This window comes from Rhinolophus sinicus, chromosome 2 (genome assembly GCF_057876585.1).
Source record: "Rhinolophus sinicus isolate RSI-liver-muscle chromosome 2, RSI-T2T, whole genome shotgun sequence".
Taxonomy (NCBI): Eukaryota; Metazoa; Chordata; class Mammalia; order Chiroptera; family Rhinolophidae; genus Rhinolophus; species Rhinolophus sinicus.
In genome coordinates, this window is record NC_142502.1 from 128,166,869 (window position 1) to 128,193,577 (window position 26,709).

General features: G+C 43.2%; 1 protein-coding gene across 2 annotated transcripts in view; it reads right to left on the minus strand.

The window, feature by feature from the left end:
• Window positions 1–179: 179 nt before the first annotated feature.
• The window catches only part of USP39 (ubiquitin specific peptidase 39), a 34,674-nt gene continuing 8,144 nt past the window's right edge, over window positions 180–26,709 (minus strand). Inside the window, exons 1-13 of one of the 2 annotated variants that reach the window (XM_019714541.3) lie at window positions 25,869–26,233; window positions 23,566–23,635; window positions 22,555–22,649; window positions 21,289–21,425; window positions 19,970–20,122; window positions 17,906–18,131; window positions 16,616–16,693; window positions 15,045–15,112; window positions 14,369–14,557; window positions 8,342–8,484; window positions 3,847–3,982; window positions 1,559–1,645; window positions 180–692 (exon numbers count right to left, since the gene is read on the minus strand). In XM_019714541.3, coding sequence (XP_019570100.2) covers window positions 645–692; window positions 1,559–1,645; window positions 3,847–3,982; window positions 8,342–8,484; window positions 14,369–14,557; window positions 15,045–15,112; window positions 16,616–16,693; window positions 17,906–18,131; window positions 19,970–20,122; window positions 21,289–21,425; window positions 22,555–22,649; window positions 23,566–23,635; window positions 25,869–26,136 — 1,698 coding nt within the window. In that variant the 5' untranslated portion in view covers window positions 26,137–26,233 and the 3' untranslated portion in view covers window positions 180–644. Of the gene's footprint in view, window positions 693–1,558; window positions 1,646–3,846; window positions 3,983–8,341; window positions 8,485–14,368; window positions 14,558–15,044; window positions 15,113–16,615; window positions 16,694–17,905; window positions 18,132–19,969; window positions 20,123–21,288; window positions 21,426–22,554; window positions 22,650–23,565; window positions 23,636–25,868; window positions 26,234–26,709 lie in introns of those variants that run through there. The other variant, XM_019714542.3, reaches the window with a different exon arrangement.

The window sequence follows — 26,709 nt, forward strand, 5'->3', positions numbered from 1 at the left end:
GTTACTCAGAGACAAATGTATCTGAACTGACACACCATGCACAAGACGCCAGGAAGACACAAGCATGATATCCACCAGATGACAAACTGTAGGGTATAGTTTGCGAGCCTTAAAAAAAACAGACAAACAAAAAAATTCCTTCCCTTAGGCTACTAAGGGAAGGATATGAAACAAGAGGCTGATTTAAAAACAGGAAAATATTTAATTCATTCCAAAAAAGTCAGGAAATGAAGAGAACCACAGGAAGACTATCTACCCATGATCGAAGAAGGATGTTACTGCCTTCATGTTCTTATTCCTGGAATCCTGAGGCTTTGATGCTTAGAAGAAAGTGTCTTGTCCTTCAGATACTCCCAGTAACTCAGAAATAAATTACAAACATCTGTAAAGGAGTTCTGGCCTGCTGAAGCTAGAGGGGAGCTAGATAGGAAGGAAAAGGAACATCAATCCACAAGAAATTGATCTAAGAACAGCTTGGTGACAGCACAGAGCCATCCCAGGTGGGTGGGCCCGCTGGTGCTCTGGTGTGATTCGAAACCCACAAATACTGTGCTGACCCAGGGAACTGCCAGTCAGCCCATACTCAGTATTCTCATTTACAGCTGCAGCCAAAGCCCCTGAAAGCAAAGCCTGAGACACCTCCTTCAAGCCCCCTGCTGGTTGGTTTCATCGTTATCTCGCCTCTTCCAAATCTGTAAGAAATGAACAGATATTTAGGACCTGGCATTCAATCTACAAATATTTCTCAAATACCTGTTCTACCTTAGACAATGGACAGCCTGTAGCTCCACTTATAAAGTCTCCTGAAACGAACTCAATCTTTCAGAAAATTCCCTTTCATTCAATTTTCACTTTTTCACCCATCCCCCTCTTGCTGTCTTACTTCCTATTCCGAACTCCCTTTCTAAAAAGGAACTCATAGGGTGGCCGGTTAGCTCAGAGGTTAGAGCGTAGTTCTGATAACACCAAGGTTGTCAGCTCAATCCCCACATGGGCCACTGTGAGCTGCGCCCTTCTTAAAAAAGAAAGAACTCATAGTCAGGCCTATAATCTTAGACAAAGTTGCTAAAAGTTATTTCTAGAATGAAAACAGTCTCCCCTCTTTTTTATAAAGCTGTAGCTTTTTCTTAGTCTCAGTCTTCCTTCTTCGCCAGGTACTAGGGCAGTTATAAAGAGAAGACAGAGATACTCTGCTCCACCAGCTCTCAATCTAACAGAGAACTGCAGAAAGTTTCAGAGCGGACTCCTAGCTGGTGTCCTGATGACTCCAGGCTCTTCTTCCTTGAAACCAGGTCACAGACCGCTGCAAATCTCACCTGGCCATACACATAACCTCCTTGCTCACTCATAAATCTTCCATGCTTCCGTGCCCTTCTCTTCTCTGAAAATCACTCCTGGACTTTCAAGGCCATATAACCTTGCCCCTCTGGGTATCCCAACGGGCCCTCAGCCCAACCAAGGCTCGAACTCAGTCCCACTTCCTACCTTCACGCACATCATTCCTCTCACTAACCCCACCCCATCCGTTCAGCACTGACTAAGTTTGCGGCCAACGCACCTGAATGTAAGCCTCCGACAGTGTGATCATCTGAGGAAGGATGTCAGTCACCTGGAGGTCTTGTAACTCGTACCATTTGCCCGTCCCCTGCAAAAAAGTATGAGGCCTGGGTTAGTCTGCTCCCTAAAACCAAAAGGGTGCACAAGGAAGGGTCAGAAGTTAGAAAAATCAGCACAGCCACTAGTCTATCATCCAGCCAGAGTCTTAAGGAAGAGGGTGCATGACCTCTGCGGGGCATCACTCAACTTAAAGGGCTTGTGGGGTGCTGACCTTGGCAAACACAATTACTCCTAAGGAATCTTTTAAGTATAATGGGGTCCAAACACTGTATACCTTTTAAGAAGAATTTAGGTGGACAATAAAGAGAAAAAACAAGAAGTCCTCTAATCTTCACCTAGGGTGTCTCCTTGCTGCTCAGAAATGACGACTGGGCACACTCCCCTAGGAGGTGTCGTGTTAACTACTGGAAAAACCTAGAAGTGGGCATTCCCACCCTCCACCCCAGGGAACTCGGCGACAATCAGTCAAAGTGTCCTTGGTGAACACTGTCCATCGTACTCACTCCCTTTGGCGCACAAAACCAGTGCTGCAAAATACAACAAAATCTACCTCTTCATGCTGCCACAAACAACGGGAAAAGAGATTTCTGGTTATGGCAGAGGCACTTCTGGAAGCTCACCTGCGTAATCTATCCAAACTTCTAACAAATGCCAAAGACATACAAAATGTAACATTCCGAATACTCCAATAGTTCACAATACAGGAAACATAACACACGCTCAGGATTACATAATCAAGTCCCAGTTCCTGGTATGAGGTCTGGTTACCAACAGGGTGAAACCAAGCATCTGGGTTCAAATCCCAATTCTACTGACTTCAGTAGACAAATTACTCAAAACTCTGAGCGTAGGTTTCCTCATTTGTGAAACAATGTGTGGGGACAGAGCCAGGAGTGCAGTTTCCAGGCTCTCGGCCTCAGGTGGAAAGGTGCTCACTCAGGTAGTAAATGGCCATCAACTGTGATTAGATGGCCAGCAGCTGTGGCTAGTTGGCCGTCAGCTGTAACCAGTGGGCCATTGGCCACTAATATAATTGCCGTGGCTACCTAGCAGAAAAAATCGGGGCTAGCAAGAAGATGGTGGCTGGCAAGCGCGGATTGCAGAGAGGCGGATTGCAGCTAGCAAGTGGGATTGGTTGGTTGGCAGAGAAACAGACGGCGGGTTGCGGATTGTGTGGCTCCTGCTTCCTGTGTCTCCAACCCAGCCACCAGCGAGACTATAGTGGTATAGTCCCCTATCTTTGGCCCCGTGGGTGTTCCTTTTTGGCCTGACCATATCCTGCGTTCTTATGTGGGGAGCGGGACCAGAGACCCCGCAGGCCGCCCTGCATGACACAATGGTAGTGACACCCAGCTTGGAGGTATGTTTCAAGGATATAAATAGGATGAACATACGTGCAGCACTTGGTGTACTTTCCAGTGCACAGGGCAGTGCTTGGTAAACAGCACTAGTTACTGTTAAACCCCTAGTCCCAGAAGACTAAGCAAATTAGGACAATCTGTGCTAATAATGTGATACTAAATATATCTTCAGTACGTGTTTCATCCATTTTTCAGCTGAAGAAAAATTCACAACATTTTTCAGCTGAAAGGGAGCCTCCAGGGAACCAAGACTTCGTAGTAAACTGTAACTTCCGATCAGAGGGCCTTGTGGAAATGCAGCTTCCGTTTCAGTAGGTTTGGGTGGGGCCTGAGGTTCTGCATTCCTACTGATGTTCTCATGATGTCCATGCCACTGGTCCAAGGATCCCACTTTGGTGGTAAGGCTCGCGTCTAGGGCAGTGGTTCGCAAACCCGGCTGCACAGTGGAACCTCCTGGGGAACTTTCAAACTTCATGATGCTTGGTTCCCACCTCCAGATAATCTAATGCAGTCTCTTAACCCTGACTGACATTTACAGCCAAAGAATTCTTTGTTGTGGGGGCTGCCTGTGCACTGTGGGGTATTTCACAGCATCCCTGGCCTCCACCACAGTTGAAAACCAAGAGGCACAAATTACATGGTTCTAATGTAATTGGCCTGGGCTGGCGCCCCGGTATCAGAATTTTAAAATCTCCCCAGGTGAGTCTAACCTGCAGCCAAAATTGAGACCCACTGCCTTAAACTACCCACTGACAGCTCTACTACTTGCAGAATCCCACAGTCCAGGTGAAGCAAGAGCAAACTGAAGGGAGCTGCCGTCTGAAGTGCCCCCCCCGCCCCCGTGCCACGAGAAGGCAGCAGCACTCACATGATGAAGCACGTGGATGCGGTAGGAGCCCTCGGAGGGCTTGCCGTCGTGCACGATGTTGGCAATCAGGTCATACGTGGTATTACTGTGCACTGCTTGTACTTCCTCGGACAAGTACTCTCTCAGATCCACGTTTCTGGTAAGAATGAAAATAAAGCCAGAAGATCAGACACAGGCCACCAGGTTAGGGAGACTGTCCTTCACAAACGGATCACAAAGCTATTGAACCCCATTTTAGGACACTGGATCTAGGTAAGCTTGCAGATCCAAGGAAGCCCAGGTTTGTGGAAATTCACCTAATTTGCCATAAAAATGTGTCAAACTAGAAAGACTGGCTGTAGGGAAAGGCACATTTTAAAAGCATGTCTCACAGACAAAATGCAGGGCCAGGAGTCATTCAGACTTGAACTAGAATCAGCGCTCTGCCACCTCCGAGCTGTTTGTGAGTTTAAGCAGATGCTTAACCTAAGGCTCCTCCACACTCTGAGAATGAGAGTCGCCATCTCTGAGATGATAGGGATGAAGTGAGACAGCAGGTGTGACCGCCTCACCCTCTGCCGCGGGGCTCAGGCAACACTGGATCTCTGGCCTCAGGCTCTGGAAGGCCTGAGCACATGATCACGTGGTTGCCACTGTATATACGTAATCACGGTAACAGCTTCAATACGGCAAACCAGGCAGATAGTCCCGATTTATTTTTTTCTTTGAATTTCTGGGAACTTGCTTCTTTATCTGATTGTCTTTCTCTTAGCCAAGTGGAATAGTTAAAAGTAACAGAAACCAACACAAGGTAGCCGAAGCACAAAAGGGGAATGTATTCAAGGTTTACAGACCAAGGAATGCAGCTAGAACCAGGCACAGGAGAAGACGCAGGATCTAAGAGAGCTACTTGCCCTCTCTCCTGCTTTTGATTCCAGCTTTATTCTTCTTCCTCCTTTCGCAGCCTGGCTTTCCCTTCTTTATGTGACCTACTTGGTTGTCAAAAGGTTCCTTCCACTAGGATTTGGAAACATCAAATTTACTTCTAATACCTGAACATTCACTTTCAAATATAGAAAAGCATTCTTGCCATACCTGGAATAAAATCTTTTTGTGTTTTACTTATTTAACTCTATCCACCAACTGAAGTATAAATGTATACTGTTATTGCAAAGGAAAGTGTTATAATAAATGCTCACTGTGAAGACTGTAAAAAGACAGTTATTAAGAACTTTCAAATAGTTAAATAGGGAAACAGACTGACAGTTAATGTGAATATTAAGAGAATAAGTTAACGGGATGGCCGGATGGCTCAGTTGGTTAGAGCGCAAACTCTGAACAACAGGGTTGCTGGTTCGATTCCCACATGGGCCAGTGAGCTGCACCCTCCACAAATAGATTGAAGACAACAAGCTGCGGCTGAGCTTCCGGAGGGACGGCCGGATGGCCCAGTTGGTCAGAGCGCGAGCTCTCAACAACAAGGTTGCCGGTTCAATTCCCACATGGGATGGTGGGCTGTGCCCCCTGCAACTAAAGACTGAAAACGGCGACTGGACTTGGAGCTGAGCTGCGCCCTCCACAACTAGATTGAAGGACAACTACTTGGAGCTGATGGGCCCTGGAGAAACACACTATTCACCAATATTCCCCAATTTAAAAAAAATTGTGTGTTTTTTTGATTTAGAAAAAAAGAATACGTTAACTACGTAATTTCAAGAAAAATATATCTTTTTGTAGCCTACAAATACTTATAAAAATTTAAATAATACAAGGTAGAATAAGAGAGATGGTATCATATTTCCAATCTCTGTACAGCTGTCTGTTGGTGACAGCTATTTATTTCTACAGACTAATAGTACTGCAGTACATTTTCATTGCTAAAGACAGTTTCACTATGAGTTTGAAGAAATCTATGCGAGCTCCAGATAGCCAACCTGCCTGCCGCTGCTAAGAGCTGACTGTCCATGCGCTAGTCTCCTCTGCTTTAACAACAGCTGTTGGACTTGTCTGAACGAGTCCTGGACAAATCTGCAGGAGTATTTATTTATACTCGTTTTTATGATTGAACCAGAACTGTTTAATTGGCAAAAGGGAATGAATACATGTCACATCATTTTGTTTTAGAAAACAGCCAAAGGAGCAAATCATAGTCATCTTCCAATCAGAACAGTACAATTTAGAAAATGCCTAATTAGCTGGAAGTAAAACTTTAAATCTTTGCTCCAAAAACCCTATCTCCAAATGAGCAGAGGGCACCTAATTACTGCAAGTGTGATAGGTCTCTGGAAAAAAAAAAAAGATGTATTATAAATGAAACACAGGCGAAGAATCATGTATGAAAAGGATCTTTTTCAAGAAATGGGGACTTTGCAAGTCTAAAACCAAATTACTGTAAAAGTAATTACAGTACACAAAGTAATTAAAGTGCAGGTTTCCAGAATCAGTCACACAATTTGACGTTCTCTGCAGGGCTGACTAGTCAAGACATACAGCTGACCCTTGGACAACGTGGAGGTGAGGCCTGCTGATCCCCTGCACAGTCGAAAATCCAGGTATATTGTTTGACTCCCAGAAAATTAACTACAGTTGTCCTTCGGTAACTGCAAGGGACTAGTTCCAGGACCTCCCACAGATACCGAAATCCAGGATGCTCAAGTCCTTATAGAAAATGGTGTAGAACAACGCGTACAAACAAGATGCCAGAGAAGAACAGGAAGAAAAGTACGGGGAAAGAGAGAAAGAAAGTTTCCTCTATTTCTAATTACAAAGGTTTTCTATGCTTATCCTCAACTGTTCTCAGATTCTTGGTAATTATGGAACCAGAAATAATAAATGTTATACCTGGAAGTACCTTTAGCTCAAGCTTCTCATTTTACCTATGAGAGAATACATCCAGAAAATATGCAAATGACCCGCCCACGGTCACACAGCTAGGACAGCCCAGAACTCATACCTCTTTAATTTTAGATACTAACCTCTTACACACTACACAGAATTAAGAACTGGAACTATTTCCAAAGAATATAGTTGGCAGTCATGGTGTAGTCTGGGCAACTGGGTAATGGAGGGGGGATGAAAGGAGAAAGAAGAGAGAAGGAGATGAGAATCTGTCCATCACAGCTGCCACAATACTTTGTGAAGGTTAAAAAAGCACAACTGGGGCCGGCCCGGTGGCTCAGGCGGTTAGAGCTCCGTGCTCCTAACTCCGAAGGCTGCCGGTTCAATTCCCACATGGGCCAGTGGGCTCTCAACCACAAGGTTGTCAGTTCAATTCCTCGAGTCCCACAAGGGATGGTGGGCAGCGCCCCCTGCAACTAAATAATTGAACACGACACCTTGAGCTGAGCTGCCTCCCGGATGGCTCAGTTGGTTGGAATGCGTCCTCTCAACCACAAGGTTTGTCGGTTCAACTCCTGCAAGGGATGGAGGGCTGCGCCCCCTGCAACTAGCAACGGCAACTGGACCTGGAGCTGAGCTGCACCCTCCACAACTAAGACTGAAAGGACAACAACTTGAAGCTGAACGGCACCCTCCAAAACTAAGATTGAAAGGACAACAACTTGACTTGGAAAAAAGACCTGGAAGTACACACTGTTCCCCAATAAAGTCCTGTTCCCCTTCCCCAATAAAATCTTTAATAAAAAAAAAAAAAGCACGACTGGACCAAACATCATGTTAATCCTGTCATACATCCATCCAAAGCCTTCTCAATAAGAAACTCTCAGGTTTCCACTCTTACCTCAACTAAAGGCCAGCACACAGAGACCCACATTTCTTCCTGCCAGCCATGCCACCAGGTTTCTCCATGTTCTCAGAGATACCTTCTTCCGTGTGTGAAAAACTGCGTCTCTTAGAACTGAAAGCCAACTGCCTACCCTGATAAGTTCTTGCAGGAGCTCTCTGAGTTAGAAGGCGACAAAGTAAAAGCAACTGGCACACCACCTCCTCCCAATTTTCCATTAAAATACTCATAAGTGTTCATAAAAAGACATCTGCATGGTAAATTAAAAATAAGACCATACATCAAAATTTGTAACTTCCTCATCAATAGGGAGAAATTGGACACATTCCAGACTTTACCCTCTGGAGAAAAAAATAAGATAGAAGGACCCCACGACGAGAAAACAAACCTGGAGTCATCCCCACTGTCCATGGCTAACTAGTGTGTGAGAAGATACGACAACCAACAAATACTTGGACAGATTCTAACTGCTCAGGATTACCTCCAAGGCCAGGCAGAATCCTACCTGTTCTACCCTACTTTTATTAACTGGTTTTCCTACACTGAAGACTACAATTCCCAGCAAGCAACTGGAGGGAAAGTAAAAGGAAGACAGCCTCCAGGTAAACATCTATCTTTGAGGCTCCTAACCTATTTGTAGCCTTCCAATAAAAACCCGTACTTATGTAGTGTAGGTAGTCTAGGTAGCAGTCCAAAATTCATAGTGGTACAAAAATATGAAAAGAAATTCAGGCTCACTCCCCATAAGAAGAAGTGAAGCAGGGTAATACTTACGTAATAGGGAAGTTGACAATAGTTGGATTCTTCTCCACAAAGAAATTGTTCTTAGTGAATCTCTTAATACAAAAGATTAGATATGGAGGCAGCTTGGTAAGCTGGAAGCGCTTCAAAAAGTTCTCCTTGTAAGTCTTATATTCCTAAAGACGGAAAGAAAATTATCAAATTAGTGCTGGAGTATTAGAGCCAGGGCATGAGTTTCGTTTTGTTGTGGTTTGGTTTTTTTAATACAATTTTGCCTGACTGAGAATTCACAAGACACCTGGTCCCGGAAGAGCACTCTGGCTAAGGCTGACTCAGACACCTCAAACATGGGCTGTTCCAGCCAGCATGTGACCATCGTGCTGATCTCTGACCACAGTAATGTCGCTGTCTGTTTCTACAAGGAAAACAAAAATGTCAAGTGAAGAAGATTTGATACAAGTTGCAGAATGAAAACCATGCAAGTCTCTCTTAATTCAAAATAAGGAAGAACTTCCTGACCATTAGATGCATGGAACAGGTACTTTTGAAGCTGTAAGACACCCTCATCATTGAGGGTATTCCAGCAGAGGTGTCAACACACAGTCCACGTTCCTTCCTCCCCAATGGTCCCCAAGACTCATGGGTCAAGTGCAATATGTCAGGTAACATTTACTGAGGCCTCACTCAGCATGTTTGAGGAGATGGAATGGTGGAGGACCCAGGACATCTTCTCCAGCCCAAGAGGCTTAAAAACTAGTGCACATAAACGTATTTTTCCTTAACACGACATAATTCTGTACAGGAAAACCTAAGAGATAGCAATGAAAAACTAATCATAACCAGTGAGGAAATACCAATGAGAACATCCCTCCCTGGAGTGGATGAGTTTGAAGGTAACAATAGATCCCTTCAGGGACTCCCAAGCTTCCCAAGAAAATATTTTAATTTAAAATTAGGATGCAACAAAAATAATTTAGGATATACATACTCCAAAACCACCGGATGACCTTCTAAAATACTAAGTAAGTTTCACTTCCAGCGTTATAGCATGAGTATCTCCAAAGAGCTGCGCACCAACAAAACTGGTAAAAATCATTTTTAAAAAACCGCGACCATTGCCACCATTTAAATTCTCTGCAAATTGGTCCTAAGGACATAAAGCAAATGAAGAAACATTTACTAAAGAAAACGTTTTTCTTTAATGTTTTTTTCTAAAATGTTACTAAAAAAAATCTAATTCAGTAAGAAAAATAAGTCTGTGGTGCTTGAACCGAGACCTGTCCCTTCCTCTCCCTCCTAACTCAGTGAGACAGAAACTCCTCTCCAGACAGACAGCACAGGGCTCTCTTCCCTGGATCGCAGAGAATTATCTTCCCAGGAGAGGCAAGATGTCAGCATTACTCACTCTCCCCCAGCGGAAGCTAAGTTCCAGTGTTTGCCGGAACAATGGGAGTTCCAAGATGGCAGTGGCATAGGAGGATGCTGAACAAGCTCCCTCCCACGACAAACTCAAAGTACACGTATACAGAGAACAGTTCCTCCAGCAAGACAAATGAGGGCTGAACGAATAGCTTCTGAACAACAAACAAGAGAAAGAGACCTAACAGGAAGGCTGGGAAACCATGGGAGCCCTTCAGGAGCTGTGGGAACGCTCCAGGATGGAAGAGCTGGTGGGCATTGCTTCCGTCCCCCTACTCTTCGATACGGCGGATGAGAGTTCTATCGGGGTGCTTAGGCCTACCTGCAAGATCATGCAGTGTGTTCCCAGCTATACTGCCCGGAGCCTTTTGCCTCCAAACAGAGGAACCAGCAGGAACACCAGGGCCTCACGCACCTGGCCTCCGTTCTGGGAGCTGTGCCAGCCCAGCAGGCTAGTGCCCCAATCACTAAAAGCACCTGCCCGATTCCAACCAGCTTCCCAAAACTACCTGGCACATAACGCCTACACGGAGGTCGCTTCTTCACAAGACCATTTTCTGTACAACAAACGAGACAGACTGTACACAGAAGCTTGGGGAGCTGCAGGAGCTCTCTGGGGACTGTAGAATTTCTCTAGGGTCAGAGGTGTGTGAACTCCATTGTTTACATCCCCCTCCGCCACCACAGGGTGGGCAGGAGCTCCATCCAGGTGCTGTGGCCTACCAGTAAGGTCACCACGGTGCATTCCTGGACACATCGCCTGAGCCCATATCGACCCCCCGAACAAAGGGAGCAAACAGGATCAACAGGGCATCACCACACACACTGGCCTCCCCACCCAGAGCCGCTCCAGCTCGGTAAGCCAGTGGCCTGGACCCCTCAGGCACCCACTGGGCTCCCACCAGCCTGCCAAAACCACCGAGCACACACAGCCTCCACAGAGACCACTTCTATTTCAAGACTAGGAAAGATAAGTATTTTTGCCTAATTCATATTAACAAACATAGAAAGTCGAACCAAATGAAAAGAACATCTCTCAAATGAAGGAACAAGAAAAATCTGCAGAAAAAAACCCAAAAGAAACGAAGACAAGTAATTTGCCTGATAAAGAATTCCAAGAAATGGTCATAAGGGATGCTCACCAAAGTTGAGGGTAGAATAGAAGAATTTAGGGAGAACATAAAGAATCAAAGAACCAAGAAGACTGAAGAACACAATAACTGAAATGGAAAAAAAAAAAAAAAAGCACTTTAAAAGGAATCAACAGCAGAATAGCTAATATAGAACACTAACTTAACCACTGTCACCCCAATAAACATTAAAAAAAAAGAAAAAAAAAAAAAAAAAAAAGAACATTACCCAGAAAACAGACTAGTGGAAATCAACCACAGAACAGGAAAAAAAATTTTTTTAAACAAAAATAATTTAGAAGAGGTCACTGGGATAACATCAAGTACTCAAACATTCACATTATAGGATCCCAGAAAATTTTGTTTAAAGAAATAATGGCTAACCTGGGAAAGAAAACAGACATCCAGGTCCAGGGAGTACAGAGTTCCAAACAAGATGAGCATAAAGAGACCCACACCAATACATATTGTATTAAAATGGCAAAAGTTAAAGACATAATCTTGAAGAAAGCAAAGAAAAAACAAAAAATTATATACAAAGGAAACCCAATAAGGCTATCAGCTGATTTCTCAGCAGCAACTTTACAGGACAGAAGGGAATGGCAGGACAATCATACAAAAATCTGTTGCATTTCTATCCACCAATAACAATCAGAAGGAGAAATTAAGAAAATAATCCCATTTACAACTGCATCCAAACGCATAAACTATCTAGGAACAAATTTAACCAAAGAAGTGAAAGACTTATACTCTAAAAACTGTAAGACACTGAAGAAAGAAACTGAAAAATATACAAATAAATGGAGGGATATAACTAGGCTCATGGACTGGAAAAGTTAATATCGTTAAATGCTCTTATTACCTAGAGCAATATACAGATTCAATGCAATTCCCTATTAAAATATCAATGACATTATTCTCAGAATTAGAACAACTAATCCTAAAATTTATACAGAACTACAAAAGACCCCAAACAGCCAAAGAAATTTTGAGAAAGAACAAAGTGGGAGGTATCACACTCCCTGATAACAAACTACACCATAAAGCTATAATAATCAAAACAAGATGATACTGGCATAAAAACAGATATATAGATTAATGGAATAGAATAGAGAGCCCGGTAATAAATCCTCGCTTCTATGATCAATTAATCGATGACAAAGGAGGCAAGAATATATAATGGAGTAAGGATAGTCTCTTCAATAATTGGTGTTGGGAAAACTGAAAAGACACAGGCAAAAAAATGAAATTGGGCAACTTTCTCACACTATATACAAAAATAAACTCAAAATGGATTAAACACTTAAATGTAAGACCTAAAACCATAAAACTCAAAGAAGAAAACAAAGGCAATAAATTCTTTGAACATCGCTCTTAGCAATAACTTTTTGGATATGTCTTCTCAAGCAAGGGAAACAAACAAACAAAAAACAACAACAAATGGGATTATATCAAACTAAAAAGTTTTTTCATAGCAAAGGAAACCATCAACAAAACAAAAAGGCATACTACTGAATGGAAGAATATATTTGCCAATGACACATCTGATAAGGGGTTAATATCCAAAATTTATTTTAAAAACTCATACAACACCAAAAAAAAAAAATCCAATTAAAAAATGGACAGAGGACCTGAACACATTTCTCCGAAGAGGACATACAAATAGCCAACAGACATGAAAAGATGCTCAACGTCACTCATCATTAGAGAAATGCAAATAAAAACCACAATGAGATACCAACTCGCTCCTGTCAGTATGGCTATCATTAATACTAAGTCAACAAACAACAAGTGTTGGCGAGAATGTGGAGAAAAGGGAACCCTTGTGCACTGCTGGTGGGACTGCAAATTGGTGCAGCCACTATGGAAAACAGTATGGAGGGTCCTCAAAAAATTAAAAATAGAACTACCTTATGACCCAGCAATTCCACTCCTGGGTATTTATTCTAAGAAATCCAAAACACTAATTCGAAAAGATATATGCACACACTCCAGTGCTATTCACAATAGCAAAGATATGGAAATAACTGAAATGCCCATCAATAGACAATTGGATGAAGAAATTGTGGTACATTTATACAATGGAGTATTACTCTGCCATAAAAAAAGAATGAAATCTTACCATTTGTGACAACATGGATAGACCGAGAGGGTATTATGCTAAGTGCAATAAGTCCGACTGAGAAAGACAAATACCGTATGATCTCACTTATATGTGGAATATAAAGAACAAAATAAACAAACAAACAAAACAGAAACAGACTTATAGATACAGAGAACAAACTGATGGCTGCTAGATAGGAAGGGGTTGGGAGATGTGTGAGAAAAATGAAGGGATTAGGAAGTACAAATTAGTAGTCACAAAATAGTCATGGGGATGTGAAATACAGTGTAGGGAATACAGTCAGTAATGTTGTAGAGACTATGTAGGGTATCAGATGAGTACTGGACTTATCGGGGGAATCACGTCATAGATTATATAAATGCCTAATCACTGTGCTATTCACCTGAAACTAACAAAAAATAATATTCAATTTCAACATATTTATATATATATATATACATACATATATATATATATATATATATATATATATACATATATGTACATACATATAATCGCAGAATGTAAAGTACAACATACAAAATATAGTCAATTGTATTGTAATACCGTGTTTCCCTGAAAATAAAACCGGGTCTTATATTAATTTTTGCTCCAAAAGATGCATTAGGGCTTATGTTCAGGGGATATCATATTGAAAAATCATGCTAGGGCTTATTTTCCGGTTAGGTCTTATTTTCAGGAAAACACGGTAGCTATATACAGTATCAGATGGGTAGTAGACTTGTGGTTATCACTTTATAAGGGGTGTAAATGTCTAATCATTATGTTGTTTAGTACACATGACACTAATAATACACACACACACACATATATACATATATAAAGCCAAAAGAAAAAGAAAAAGAGCCAAAAGGGTCTGGAATGAAGCATTGGGTTTAAAAAAAAAAAATTCTCCCAGTAAAGAACCAAAAAGGATTAAATCTGTCTGGGATGAAGAAGGGAATTAAACCAGGAAACAGTTAACTCAGCAGATAAAAAGAAGCTTTTAACTTGATATACTAAGAATAAAGTATTTCATTTTATTTTTATTTCAGTTCTGGTTTTCTTTTTCCACTTTAATAATGATGTTATTTTTTTAAAAAAATATTGGAGTTTTTCCTACTTTTGTGAGTTTCTACTGTTCTAAATACCTCTCCTTCCTCCATACCAACCAGAGGCAGAAGGTTTAAAGGCACATATGAGAAGTACAAGAGAGGGCACTGTAATTCAAGTTAAGAGTTGGGGACGATCAGTAGAAACAGCATGGAGTCTGGGAGGCTCGCTAAAGATAATACACTTTATAATAAATGCATTACATACATGTGGTGATTTCCAAGCATAAAAAGAAAATGACACAGTCAAGGGACAGAAAGGGGTATTAACAGGGCAGGTGTGCAAATGGGCTACCTTCTCAGTGATGCCGTTGAACTTGGCCAGGATGTTGAAGAGCGGCACCTGGGGGATGATGAGCTGCTCCTTCTCATCCTTGTAGAGGGGGGCAGTAGGAAGGTCCAGCGTCAGGTACATAAAGGTGGACTCCACCATTGTTTCCTGGTACTCGTCATTATGGAGCAGCTGCTCTTTTTCTTCCGCTGGCTAAAAGTGAGTGAACACAAAAAGGAGGAAGGAGTGTGAGCAGCAGGAGATCACCAGACAGAAACAATGCTTTTGTACATTTACATGCTCTTCTTTTCATATTGAAGTGAAGTCAACAGACTGGGCAGTTTGACGTGCAGTAGCACCACCTGGTTGGATTAATGCAAGAACCAATGGGCTTCCATCTTCAGAGACATTTTACTTAATTTCCAGGCTATTTTAAAAGCTTTTCGATGATCTAGAAGGCTTACCTGTTTCTGAAAAAACACGCCAGCGCCACCCAGTGGCCAGACCGCTGAAATCAGCAGACCCGACCCGACCACTAACTCCCCAGCTTAAGCACGATGACCCGCTGAGAACCTGAGGGAACTACCTCTTGGCAGGTGTCCGGTAGAACCTCTTCCTGGGTCTCTAAGAATCTCTTTGTCAACCCTACATCCCCTCAGGCAATTGAAATCAGTCTGAGACTCAGGTTCAACCCACTCACCAGATCAGGATGCGGAAGCTTTTTAGTGAAGATCCTCATGGAGCCCTGGAAAACATCAGTCACAATGGCTGCGCAAAACAGAAGTCAAAAATGCAAATTCTGTCAGGTCGGAAAGCATTTCCAAAATCTAGTCCTAACTTCTCAATTTCTGAACTAAACCAGCATCTTCCAGCCTAAGACCCAAAGCTGTCACTAAACAAAGTCCTTGTGTAATGTATACCACCTTGGGAGCTTTATAATTATTTGTGTAAGTAATTTTATGTTTGTCTTCTCCAGAAAATGCCCCCTGGCGCTCTAGCATAGGGCCTGACCATAAGAGAAAAATTAAATGCATTTGAAATGAGTGAATGATTTACAGAGCCTGGAGATTTATGAATCACAAAAAATTCACAAGCAAAACAAGATACAGCTGACCCTTGAAGAACATGGGTTTCAACTGCAGGAGTCCACTTATACACAGATGTTTTTCAATAAACATGTACAGTACTGTAAATGTATTTTCTCTTCCTTATGATTTTAATAACATTTTTTTTCTAGCTTACTTTGTTGTAAGAATACAGAATATAATACATATAACACACAAAATAGGTGTTAATCAACTTTTGTTATTGGTAAGGCTTCCAGTCAATAGTAGGCAATTAGTAGTTATACGCAAAAGTTATACGCAAATTTTCAACTGCACAGTGGTTCGGTACCCCTAACCCCCGTGTTGTTCAAGAGTCAAATGCACATCCAAGGAACTTCCCACTACCACATGCTGCCTGGAAGGGAGACCACGTCCACCATGCACTGGGCAGAAAGGAAAAATGACAGGGATAGAGCAGAACAGAACCAAACAACTGAGGCAGAATGTACAACAGGGTTCTAGAATCCTCACAGGACACAAGTCTGAGAACTCAGAGGACACGCACAGACTGAAGACACTTGGTAGAGGTACAGGCCCAGCTAGAAGAAGAAGCGCCAGGCTACAATCCCACATCAAGAAACACCACCACCCCGAGAACACAGGAGAGGACAGGAAGAAAACGGCATCAGGTCTCCAAAATCATTCACCTCGCTCGGCAGTCTGAGCTGATGGCATCATAAACAATGTCTACCGCTAAGCCAGCATGGATGCTAAGGGACAAAGGGATGTAAAATCTGAGAATCTGTATGAAGGCCGGCTCATTTCTCCAAACACAGGCCCAGGGCAAGGAACTAGCTTTTCAGTCTGCATGACCAGTCAACTTACAGGCCAGGCAAGCCAGCCACTGAGTCCTCCTATTACCTCTGGCGCCGCCAGAAGACTAGCAGTCTGTCACACACTACCCAGCCCTTCAGTTTGAAACTGGGTCATGATTTCTAGAGCGCAGTTATATCCATTTCCACTTATTAAAAATGCCATTGGATAGAACCACATTCTAATAATAAAAAATGGAGAGGAACTTATTTAGAAACAAAATTTAACCCATGTGTCCATAGATTCCACCCTAACACAAAAAGACAAACAGTTAATTAGAAAAGGATGGGAAGTGCAGTGTTCTTAAAAGGAAGCAAACAAAAACAGCTCCCTTCTACAAAATGACACTTACTCTTCTTTTTCTTCTTTGTGCCCCCCAGAGCTGAGTGCAGAGCATTCAGAAACCAGGACAAAAAGTCAACTCCATCCCCTGGAAAAGAAGGAAAGGAGGGACACGTCAGGGCCGGGAGACAGTATGATAACCCAAACCACATGCTGGTTGGCCTGACTCCACGTTCTCGGTTTCCTCCTGCCTCTTGGGCCACACCATCCCATCCCCTGGGTGGCCTCCTCTATTTGGCCATTAAACGCTGGCACTCTTCAAAGTCAAGCTCTCTGATCCAAGTAGGACCTTCGATTCTCATCTCTATTCCAAATCTCATCACCCACCAAAAGCCATTATTAAACTTCCCCTCTAAGTCACTCCTCAGCCAGAATAATGTTTTTAAACATAAATCTGATGCCTTATCTTTGCTTAAAAAGCCTTCCCTGGCCCCCCATTGTTGTCAAGTTCCTTATAGTGTCATATATAGTGTCATATAGTGTCAGAAACCCACCAATCTGGTCCCTCCCTCCAACCTCCACTCAGCTCTCGTCATTCTCCGCTGGAACCCAAGGGTCCAGCTAATTGCAATCATCTGTCTGGGCCAGACACTGCCATGCGTCTGTCCAGTGTCCTCTCTACCTGCAGCGCCCTGACCTGTCTCCTCCTCTACCTAAGATTCAGGTGTCTCTTCCTCCTCTGATACCTGGCCCACCTCCCACATGTTCCACTGGGGTCCTTGCTCCACGCTCCCTCCCACACAGCACTTAACACCCTGTAATCACCGTGTGACATAACTATCTCCTCCACTAGAGAAGAGAAAACCTGTGTTTCTTATCCCTGCAGCTCTAAAACCTACTAGCACCATGAATGAATGGGGAGTAGACTGACATGCATGCTAGAGGATACTACATGACGTCCAGAGCCACGTGTCCACTTCACTCACATGGCAGTAACTAACTGGATTTAGAGGGATAAAAACTGTTAAAATGGCTCATCAGTATTCTAGTCTGCAGCATGACAAAATGAGTAGCAAAGGTGGCAGGTGCTTACTAAGGGTTGGTGTCTTTCCCAGCCTCCTGGTTTCCACCTGAGCCATACAGGTTGGTTTACCCATAAGACAGATTTTCTAGCCACCTGAAACCTCTTGGGAATCTGAGCAGGGCAGACTGATGAAAAACGAGTGAGGAATCTAACCACACTCTCCATTGGACACTCCCTCTGGCTACTATAAGGTTCAATGCACAGTGGAAGTAAATTTGTTCATCAAACTAGTTTTGTTGCCCTAAAGTCAAAAAACGTGAATGGCTTGCTCCTTACCTTGTTTGGTGATCTGAAAAGTCTTCTTGCTGCAAAGGACAACAGCCTGAAGCATCTCATGGGGGGAGACATGTGCCTTGAAATTTCGAGGGTTCCAGAGCTTTCTCATCAGCTCTCCAAAACGCTGGACCAACAAGAACATGATATCCCCCGGAGGACGCTTGATGTTCTTATAATTGTCTTCCTCCAAGAAGTAGTTCCGGAGAGGAGGAACATTAGACAGAGCCTAGAAGTCAAACAATCTGATTAATCCAAAGCCCCTTTGCAGGACCTCTGGGAGCCACATTCTTCCAACTAAAGTTCTAATAGAGCTGTGCCTGTGACAGCCTTTAAGAGTCAGAAGTAAACGCTCATTTTATTTAGAATTCATGTTAAGCAACATCCTTCGTACTGCGTTTCATACAAAGTCCAGTTCCGCAGACACTTCACTGACACGGATAAGGCAAAGGGGTTTTTTGAAAAAGGTATTCAAATCCCTATCCACTGACCAGCTTACTTAATCATTTCCCTGGTTTACTCTAATTAAGCCTGTGACTATGTTTGGACTCATAAGGAATCGAAGGCTAGAAGCCCAAATGCTCTCCATCATCCATTTGGCTGAGGGAGAACTATCTGGAGACCCCAGCTTCCCCATCTCTCAACTGCACATTAAAATAATATAAAAATCATCTTAATAAAGTTTATTGTTTTCCCCAATGTGATATTGAGAGAGTGGTAATAAAACCACACAACTGTATGTAAAAATGAATGTACTCTGTGATGACGGAAAATGGTCAAAAGGTTTAGAACAAAAATAAACTCTAGCTCATTCAGCAAAAAGATACAGACCAGTCATGTTACTTCAGGCAGGAATACATACTCATTAGTATGGTCTACAAAACTGGGGGGAGACCACCGAACAGACTCTAAATAAATATAGTCTCCCCCCAGGTCCTTCTTGACAGGTTCTTGAGTCCCCACCAGCACTGGCTTAGTAGGAGTACAACTTTCTTTGGCAAAGTAATTCATTTAGAGAGGACACAGGGTTCTGCTAGATACAATAAACCCAGGCATCTCTGGGGAAGACAACTGAGGGTGCCGAGAGCACCCTCACCTTAGTGGTGATGAGGAAAGCCCCTACAAGCTTAGTGCAGCTAAAGAAACAAGGACTTCCCGCTTAGAGAGTAATTACTCAAAAAAAGATAGCTGGTTCTCAAAAGTGAAAGAGTATGGATAAAGTTTATCCTAATTCTCAGTTATCCACGCTCTGGCTTCAGCAACAATACAAATAATAATGGGTGTCCTGGGAGAGAAATTATCCAGTCTCCAGACGGAGTACTTGGACCATTCAATCCTATTTTAGTGGAAACATCATCACAGAGGGTTTGTTCACCTACTTAGTTTTATAAATAAAAAGAACTTCCTATACTGTTGACTCCCCTAGGACAGAATACTAAGGAAAGAAAGGAATTAAGCTTTCACTTTATACTTTCTACATCTTCCCCCCCGACAATAAGTGTTAATGTTTATAATATTTTTAATTAAAAAAAAATTTTTTTGGTGAAACAAAATTGTTTTCTTACACTTACCAACATTTTCTAATTTTTCTAAAATGTGCAAATATTACTCATGTAATTTTTAAAATAACAAAACTTAATTATAATTAGAACAACTTTGGCTTTCTGCCTTTCTCACTTAGGGGCTTAAGCAGAGCGGCAGGACCGAGACATCCGACAGCTGGCACAATGAATGTCTACACCATTAAAAAAAAAAAAATGCATCACCTAGCATGTGTGTTTCCCATCAGGTATTGCCAGGCCTCACGCAGATTCTACCCCTCACTCCCTGGCAGCTCCAGAGGCTGGAAAGGAGCTCAACATTTGGCAGCAGCACCTTGAGCACACACAGGAATGTTCTACTTGGAACAAATAAATACTCAGGGCAAGTCCTCAGTATGACCCGGGGCCTGGGGGCCATCTGACCGCACTCTACCGGAAGGCAGTCAGTACTTGGCTGACCTCCGGTGTTCCTGGGTTACCCCTTCCCCTCACTGTCCCATCTGGAGCCTACCTGAAGGACACCTACCTGAAGGACAGCGTTGGCATAGTCGTTGGCTTTTATGTTATTCAGGCCCACAATACCCGGCAGGTAAGTGGTGCCGTCATATGCACGGGACAATTTGGCTTGCTTATCCAAGTTTGCAATCTGCTGCTTTGTGAAAGTGGGCTTCAACACATACTGCAAAGCAAAAGAAAACTCTAAGTTGTTTTAGGGCTATCTACAGAGTTCACAAGATATATTTGGAACAGCACTTTCTGCCAAAAACAAAAACCACTTTGGTCCTGACTGTCTCACCACACCCCCAAAGCGCTCCCAACAACAGGTATAAAGGCAGGTAACGTGGAATAGGCTCTCCCACATGACTAACACAGAAGGCTTTCTCTGTGTTTAACCCAAAATCACTGAATCCCAGGCTTTTCCTCAAATCTCAGGTCCAGCCAACCCCATGATAAATGACTGTCAGAAGCTGAGGACACTGAAGCAGCAGGGGCCTGAGTGTCCAGTGGGACGTCACAGAGCCAGCACAGGGGCGTCGTGCAGGAAGGAGCAGGAGCTCTTCCACCAGGACTGAGACCTCACGACTCGGGGGGTCAGAGAGGCAGGAGCAGAACGTCCCCAGTCCTACAGCCACACGGGGTGTCACAGGCTGGACAGAGGTCACCACTAAGTCCCTTTGAAACCCTGAATTTATTCTCCCTCTGTAAACATTGTCCACAACCACTTTAACTCCGTCTATTAACATGGCTATAAGAGTTATAAAAGTAGCATTAAGTGGTATTTCAAACACTCTGAACACCAAGCTTTCCTTGAGAACGGAGCATTCAGCACAATGAATATATAGCCACTTGCTGAAAAGGAAACTAATAATCAAAAGTTCCAACATTAATCAAAGCTCGAGAGGATCTTCCACTTAAGTATAGTGAATGACTCCTGGCCCAGGTCACACACCAGAGCACAGAGATGGAACATACTGGCCCTTCTGGCCACATCATGTCAAAAGGAGCTACGAGCTATCTTACACCAGGCCCGCTTCACATCCCTACTCCAAGTTGGAAGGATAATTTATTTCACGAAAATGCTTTCACCCCAGTTAGTAAGTAGCTGTATTTTTTCAGTCCTAACCTTCCACATTAAGAGCAAAAATGATGGCTAGGTTGCAGACCACAGGCCATAATTATGAATCCTGACCTCCTTACTCAGTTTCCCTGGTTCCTTCCAAAGGGAAAGAAGTGTCTCCAAGACCAAAGGGCTAAGATTTTCCCCTGGGTGGGGGTGACCCCAGGATCCCAGGGGTGGCTCTCAGGAGCACTGCTGGTTCCAAACTGGGCCTGTGGGACACGCACCGTGATGTCCTCCAGCGAGGAATCGATGATCTCGTAGTTGTCTGGAAGGCAGTAAAACTTGAGCGTGTGGAGATTTAGGAAGACGTGGTGGCTAAATTGGACGCTGTGGATGTAGGCGTGAGACTTCAAACCTCGGCCTGTAGGGAAGGATGACAGGCTGCAGAGAAGGGCAGATTCCAGCAAAGAACAGATCGGGTTGGATGTTCCTTTCATTATTTTGTACTGGAAGGTGTTAATATTACCGAAAACAAAGTACGATGCCATCCATGAAGTGAGTCTCCCCCATAAATTGTCTCATCACTAAAGTTACCAAGAAAGAACAGCACAATAGTTAACTTTATTCCCTGGATGGCATGAGACATTGGTTGGGAAAACTAATTTCATATGTATGAATATGATATACGTGTGTGTGTACATGTATACGTACATACATGCCAGCTAATCTTATATATTATCAGAAATTAGGAATTTCTGTGTTAAATATAAAACATGCACATACATACAGATATGCACATACACACATATACATACGCTGTGATAGTCATCATCAACAGTCCATCATCACTCAGTCCTGGATTTTCCAATTGTCCACATTCAAGACAATCCTGCACCTAATGGACCTTTGATCGCTGTTGCCACTCTTTTCTAGAATACCTGCCTTAACCCATTCAATCCCTATAGGTCCCGCCAGTCCAAGCCCCACCTCTACTTCCTCCGTGAACTCAACACAAACACGCCAGCTACCAATGATCTTTGCATATTTCATCTTCTATTGTCCCTATTTATACTCAGTGCCAAACAGCCTAGCAGTGATCTGTATGGTCTCATATTGTTCGCTGATTGTATTATGCGTTAACCTTGACTACTGATAAGATCCTTCTAAGAGCAAGGAATGTAGTTTACATTTCTTTTGAATCTTCTGTTATACTATACATAGCAATTGCCTGATCTGAATAAACTGAAATAATACATTTCCAGAAAAGAACAGAATGAAAAAGTCCTTAGAGTCAAAGGAGTCTCAGAAAAAGACATTAAGTACAGAAAACAACAGAGAGTCAATAACCCCGTCTTTGAGATGTCCTACATTGTCTTTCACTTTCACAGGACTAGTTCTTTCTCCATTTCATTCAGGTTCTGACCAGAGAAACGCCTAGTGATTTTCTAAGAGCATTCCAATTTCCTGGGAATAAAGGATTAGACAAGACTCCTGACAGCAGCTTACTTTCTTTAAAACGTAGCAAGTTTATCATACAAACATTTATTTACCCTGAAAGTACTTGCCGCACACCAGACAGGCATATGCATTGATATGCGAGAGGGAGATGGAACACAGTTTCTCAAAGTCAAAGTCCAGCACGCTCCTAAGAGAACCAAAACAAAAGAAAAGCAATGAATCGGGATGGATGGCTAGGAGCGCACCCGAGTGAAGCAGCGCAGGCTCCGTGTTCCACGATGTCACACAGCATTAGGACAGCAATGCCAAGTGACTCAATAACCACATGTAAACCATGGCAACATTAACTACGCCTCCCACGGCACCTCCACCACCAGGCCCAAAGCAGTGTCAAGCAAGGTATCTCCCTCCACCAGACACGTGATGCCACTGACCCTCTTTCCTTTTAGTATTTACAACCAACTGAGAACATTCCATTGCAGTCACTTTCTCTGTGGGAAAAGTTACAGAAGCACTATAGAAACAGGACCCCAACAGCATTCCAAATTAAGAGAATAGGGGTAGGACATAAAAAAATGAAAAATTCTTTATAAAGGAACCACTAGCCACACACGATTATTGGTGCTTAAATTTAAAATAATTAAATAAAATTTAAAATTCAGTCCCTCAAGCCACACTTTAAGTGCTCAACAGCCACAGTGACTTGTGCCTCTAGAGTGTAAACTGAAAAGCATCCTGAGATGCCATCAGGGATCAGAAAAAAGGGTATCAGGATGAGGTAACTAACTGCTTTAGGACATATTTTTGTCTCTTTTTTCTCTACTAAATCCCAGGCATCTAGAGTTGAGCCTAGCACATAGTGGGTGCTCAATAAATATTTTAAGTTGCTATTATCATTGACACTACGTATCCTGATATTTCATCACACGAATTCAAAATGAGCTACAAGCTCTTATGCATGTGCCCACCCTAAAACAACATGCCCTCTGACACTTTAAATTGAAGAGCAAAGATTAATAGTAAGATTAACAGGAAGTTCCAAAGAACTTCCTGCCTAGATTCCGCTGTTCCTCTGCTGCCCTCGGCATCCCTGTCCTACTGACCTGTTAATGGTATCCAGGTACGGGCAGTGGCGGCTCCTCCGGTCCTGGGAATCCACACGGCCATTCTTTGCTGAAAGGAAAATCACCACAGGTTGTGAAAATGGGAAACCCGTTCTCAGGGGCAACGACCAGTACAAACAAAGAAACAGGCAAAACTAATCAAGGGGAGCTCCTATACAGGTAGCCCGGCAACACCCAAAAAAACCCACTAATGGAACAAGCCACAGAGAGAATGTATTTGAAACACATATAACCAACAAATGATTTGTTTGCAGATTACATAGAGAAATCTGGTGAAGCAATTAAAAAAAAACACAGACAACACAATAAAATGAGGAACACAGCCCACAAACATATTACAAGATGCTCAACCTCATCAATAATCAAGAAAATGCAAATCTTGCACAATGATGTATGTCACACCTACCAGGGGAAAAAATACAATCAGAAAATTACAAATGCTGGCGAATACGTAGAGCAATGAGAATGCCTGTGCACTGCTGGTGGGAGCGAGAACTGTTACAGCCTCTTGGAAAATAATACAGCAAGAGCAAACCTGAAAATATGCAGACCCTTTGACCCAGCAATCTCTCTATCTATATACCCTAGAGAAATTTTCTACACATGCACCAGGAGTACTTTACTAAAAAATATTTACAGCATCAATACTTGGAAGAGCCCAAAGTGGAAACAACCCAAATGTCCACCACAAATAAAATGGAAAACTATATTCTGGTGTATCATTAATGGAACACTATGTAGCCATCTACCTGGATGTACCTCAAAAATATGGCCAGCAAAACAAAAAAAAAGGTAAATCAGAAAACTACACAGTATGATTCCACTTATACCAAATACAAAATGAAACTATAAACAACAAAAGCAGAAGTGATTAGAATAAAATTCAGGATAGTGATTACCTAAGCAAGGAAGGAAAGCATATATACAACTAAGAAGGAGCCTATGGGAGATTCCAAGGTTATGTACCACTTCTTAAGCTGACAGTGTTAGGAAACAATTCTCCATGGGTCTCTCGTGTTTCTGCACATACTGTGAATAGAGGCACTAACTCCATCCAGAGGATCTTATCAAGGATGTTTATATAGTGAACAACCTTGGAAGACAGAAATAGTTATCTCCCTACAGAGCAAAGGGGAGGCAAGCTCACAGCCTATTGTAAAAGACTCGGGCTCTGGAAGCTCAGAATTCGTCTACTGTCGGGCCACCCATTGGGCCAACTGGGTTCGCTTCATATCGCATTGTAGGAACTGACTTGGGGAACTGACACCAATGCCACACTCTGGTTACTGTTAATGCTGTAACAATAAACCATCTCAGGCCCAATAGTCCCATGTCTTCCTTCAGCATAAAAGGAAAGCAGCCTAACTTGGTAGCTTGCAAATAGGATAAAATCTCAGACCCTTCACAATTCTTAACAAGCAAATTTAAGAATGTACATCCACACACTTCTTTACACTGTACTTCTGCGTTACATTCAGTACATCTTGGTACCTGTGATCTAGTTCATGACAAAAATAAAATGAAAACTAAAAAGACAAGTCCGTAACAACTGGGATCCAAGTGTGTCCCAGACAAAACAATCTCCATACCACAACTATGCAAAACATCTAAGAAACAATTTCTCTTCTAAAGAAAGCGAAATCTGAGGCTGACAAAGTAAGCAAAGGAAATTAGAGAATACCTTGAAATTACTAACTAGATTATGCAAAGAATATTTGTCAAGCACTTATGAGCAAGGTACTACTCTGGATCCTGTGTGTGATGCAAAACTGTCAAATACAGGACGCTGAGCAAGAAAATGTAAGAGTTAATATAAGAGTATATTCATATACAGATAACCGGCCTTGGAGACTGAGGAACAGGATTCAGACTGAGAGGCAGGATTACAATCCTGATCTGGCTGCTACAGGGCTGGCTAACAGGGCAGTAGGGTGCAGGCGACCAGAGCTCAGGCTCTCAAATCTGAAAAGTCTTAATTCCAGAAATTACAGCAAGACTCAATCCTCGGGTGTTTTATAAAAACTGAAGGACATAACACCTGTAAAATAATAAGCACAACGCCTGGCCCGCGCGTTAGACACTCGATAAAGGCAAGTGTTGTTGTCGTTAGAGATCTTGTAACTATAGTTATTATTAAGACTAGTAGTATCTTCATTAGGACGCCAATCGAGTCGGGTCTCGGACACTGGGAAAGCGTGGATTTCCAGACCCACCCCGGGAAGGTTGGAAAGAAAAAAAGAGAACGCGCCAGTAGAGCCCGCGCCCAGCCCGGCCCCGCGCACCTCGCACCTCCCGCTCAGGCTCGGAGTCTTCGTCCGCCTCGCGCTCCCGCTTCACCCGCACGGCCGGGAGGACGGGCGCCGGGGCCTCGCGCGTGCTGGGCGGGTCGACCTCCCGCTTCACGCGCACCGGACTGCCCCGGGAGCTCGGCACCTCGGTCTCCCGCTCCCGATCTCGCTCCCGCTTGACGCGACTCGAGTTGATCCGTGACTCGGACTCGCGCTTCACGCGGGTGGAACCACGAGACTCCCTCTTGGACCGGCCAGACATCGCCACTACTGGCCGAGTCGCCCAGCGCAGGAGCTAGGCACGATCGAGGCGCCGGAAGCAGCCAATCGAGAGCGCCGCTGTTACCGAACCCAAGGCTCTCTACGAGTCGCCGAAGGGGACAAATTATACCGGAGGAAACTGGGAGGTACCGGTACTGCTTCGCTTGTGGCTTCTTTGCGGCTGCGTGCGCACCTGAGAACGATCTGCGGGCCTACTGCCACCTTACCCGAAATTTCCAGCTTAAAGAGGCAGGAACTTTTTATTGGCTGCATAATATCTGGATAAAGGAAGCTGTCATTGAAGATACCCCAGGTATCTTCAATATACTTTGTGCCCCGAAACCAGAATGGGGCGCAGGGATCATCTCCACAGTCTCCGGGCTTCGGAGACCGACGCCCCTTGCACAGGAGAGCTAGGAGACATCCCCAAATCATCTTCCTGCAACAACCCGGACTCTATATAATTCCACACTTAGAGGGTTTTTCATATTATCACAGGCAAATGGAAACGTTGAACAAAGGGGACTTACAGTGACGCTAATAAAGCTAAGGCTTCAGGGCCTGTGACTTTCGC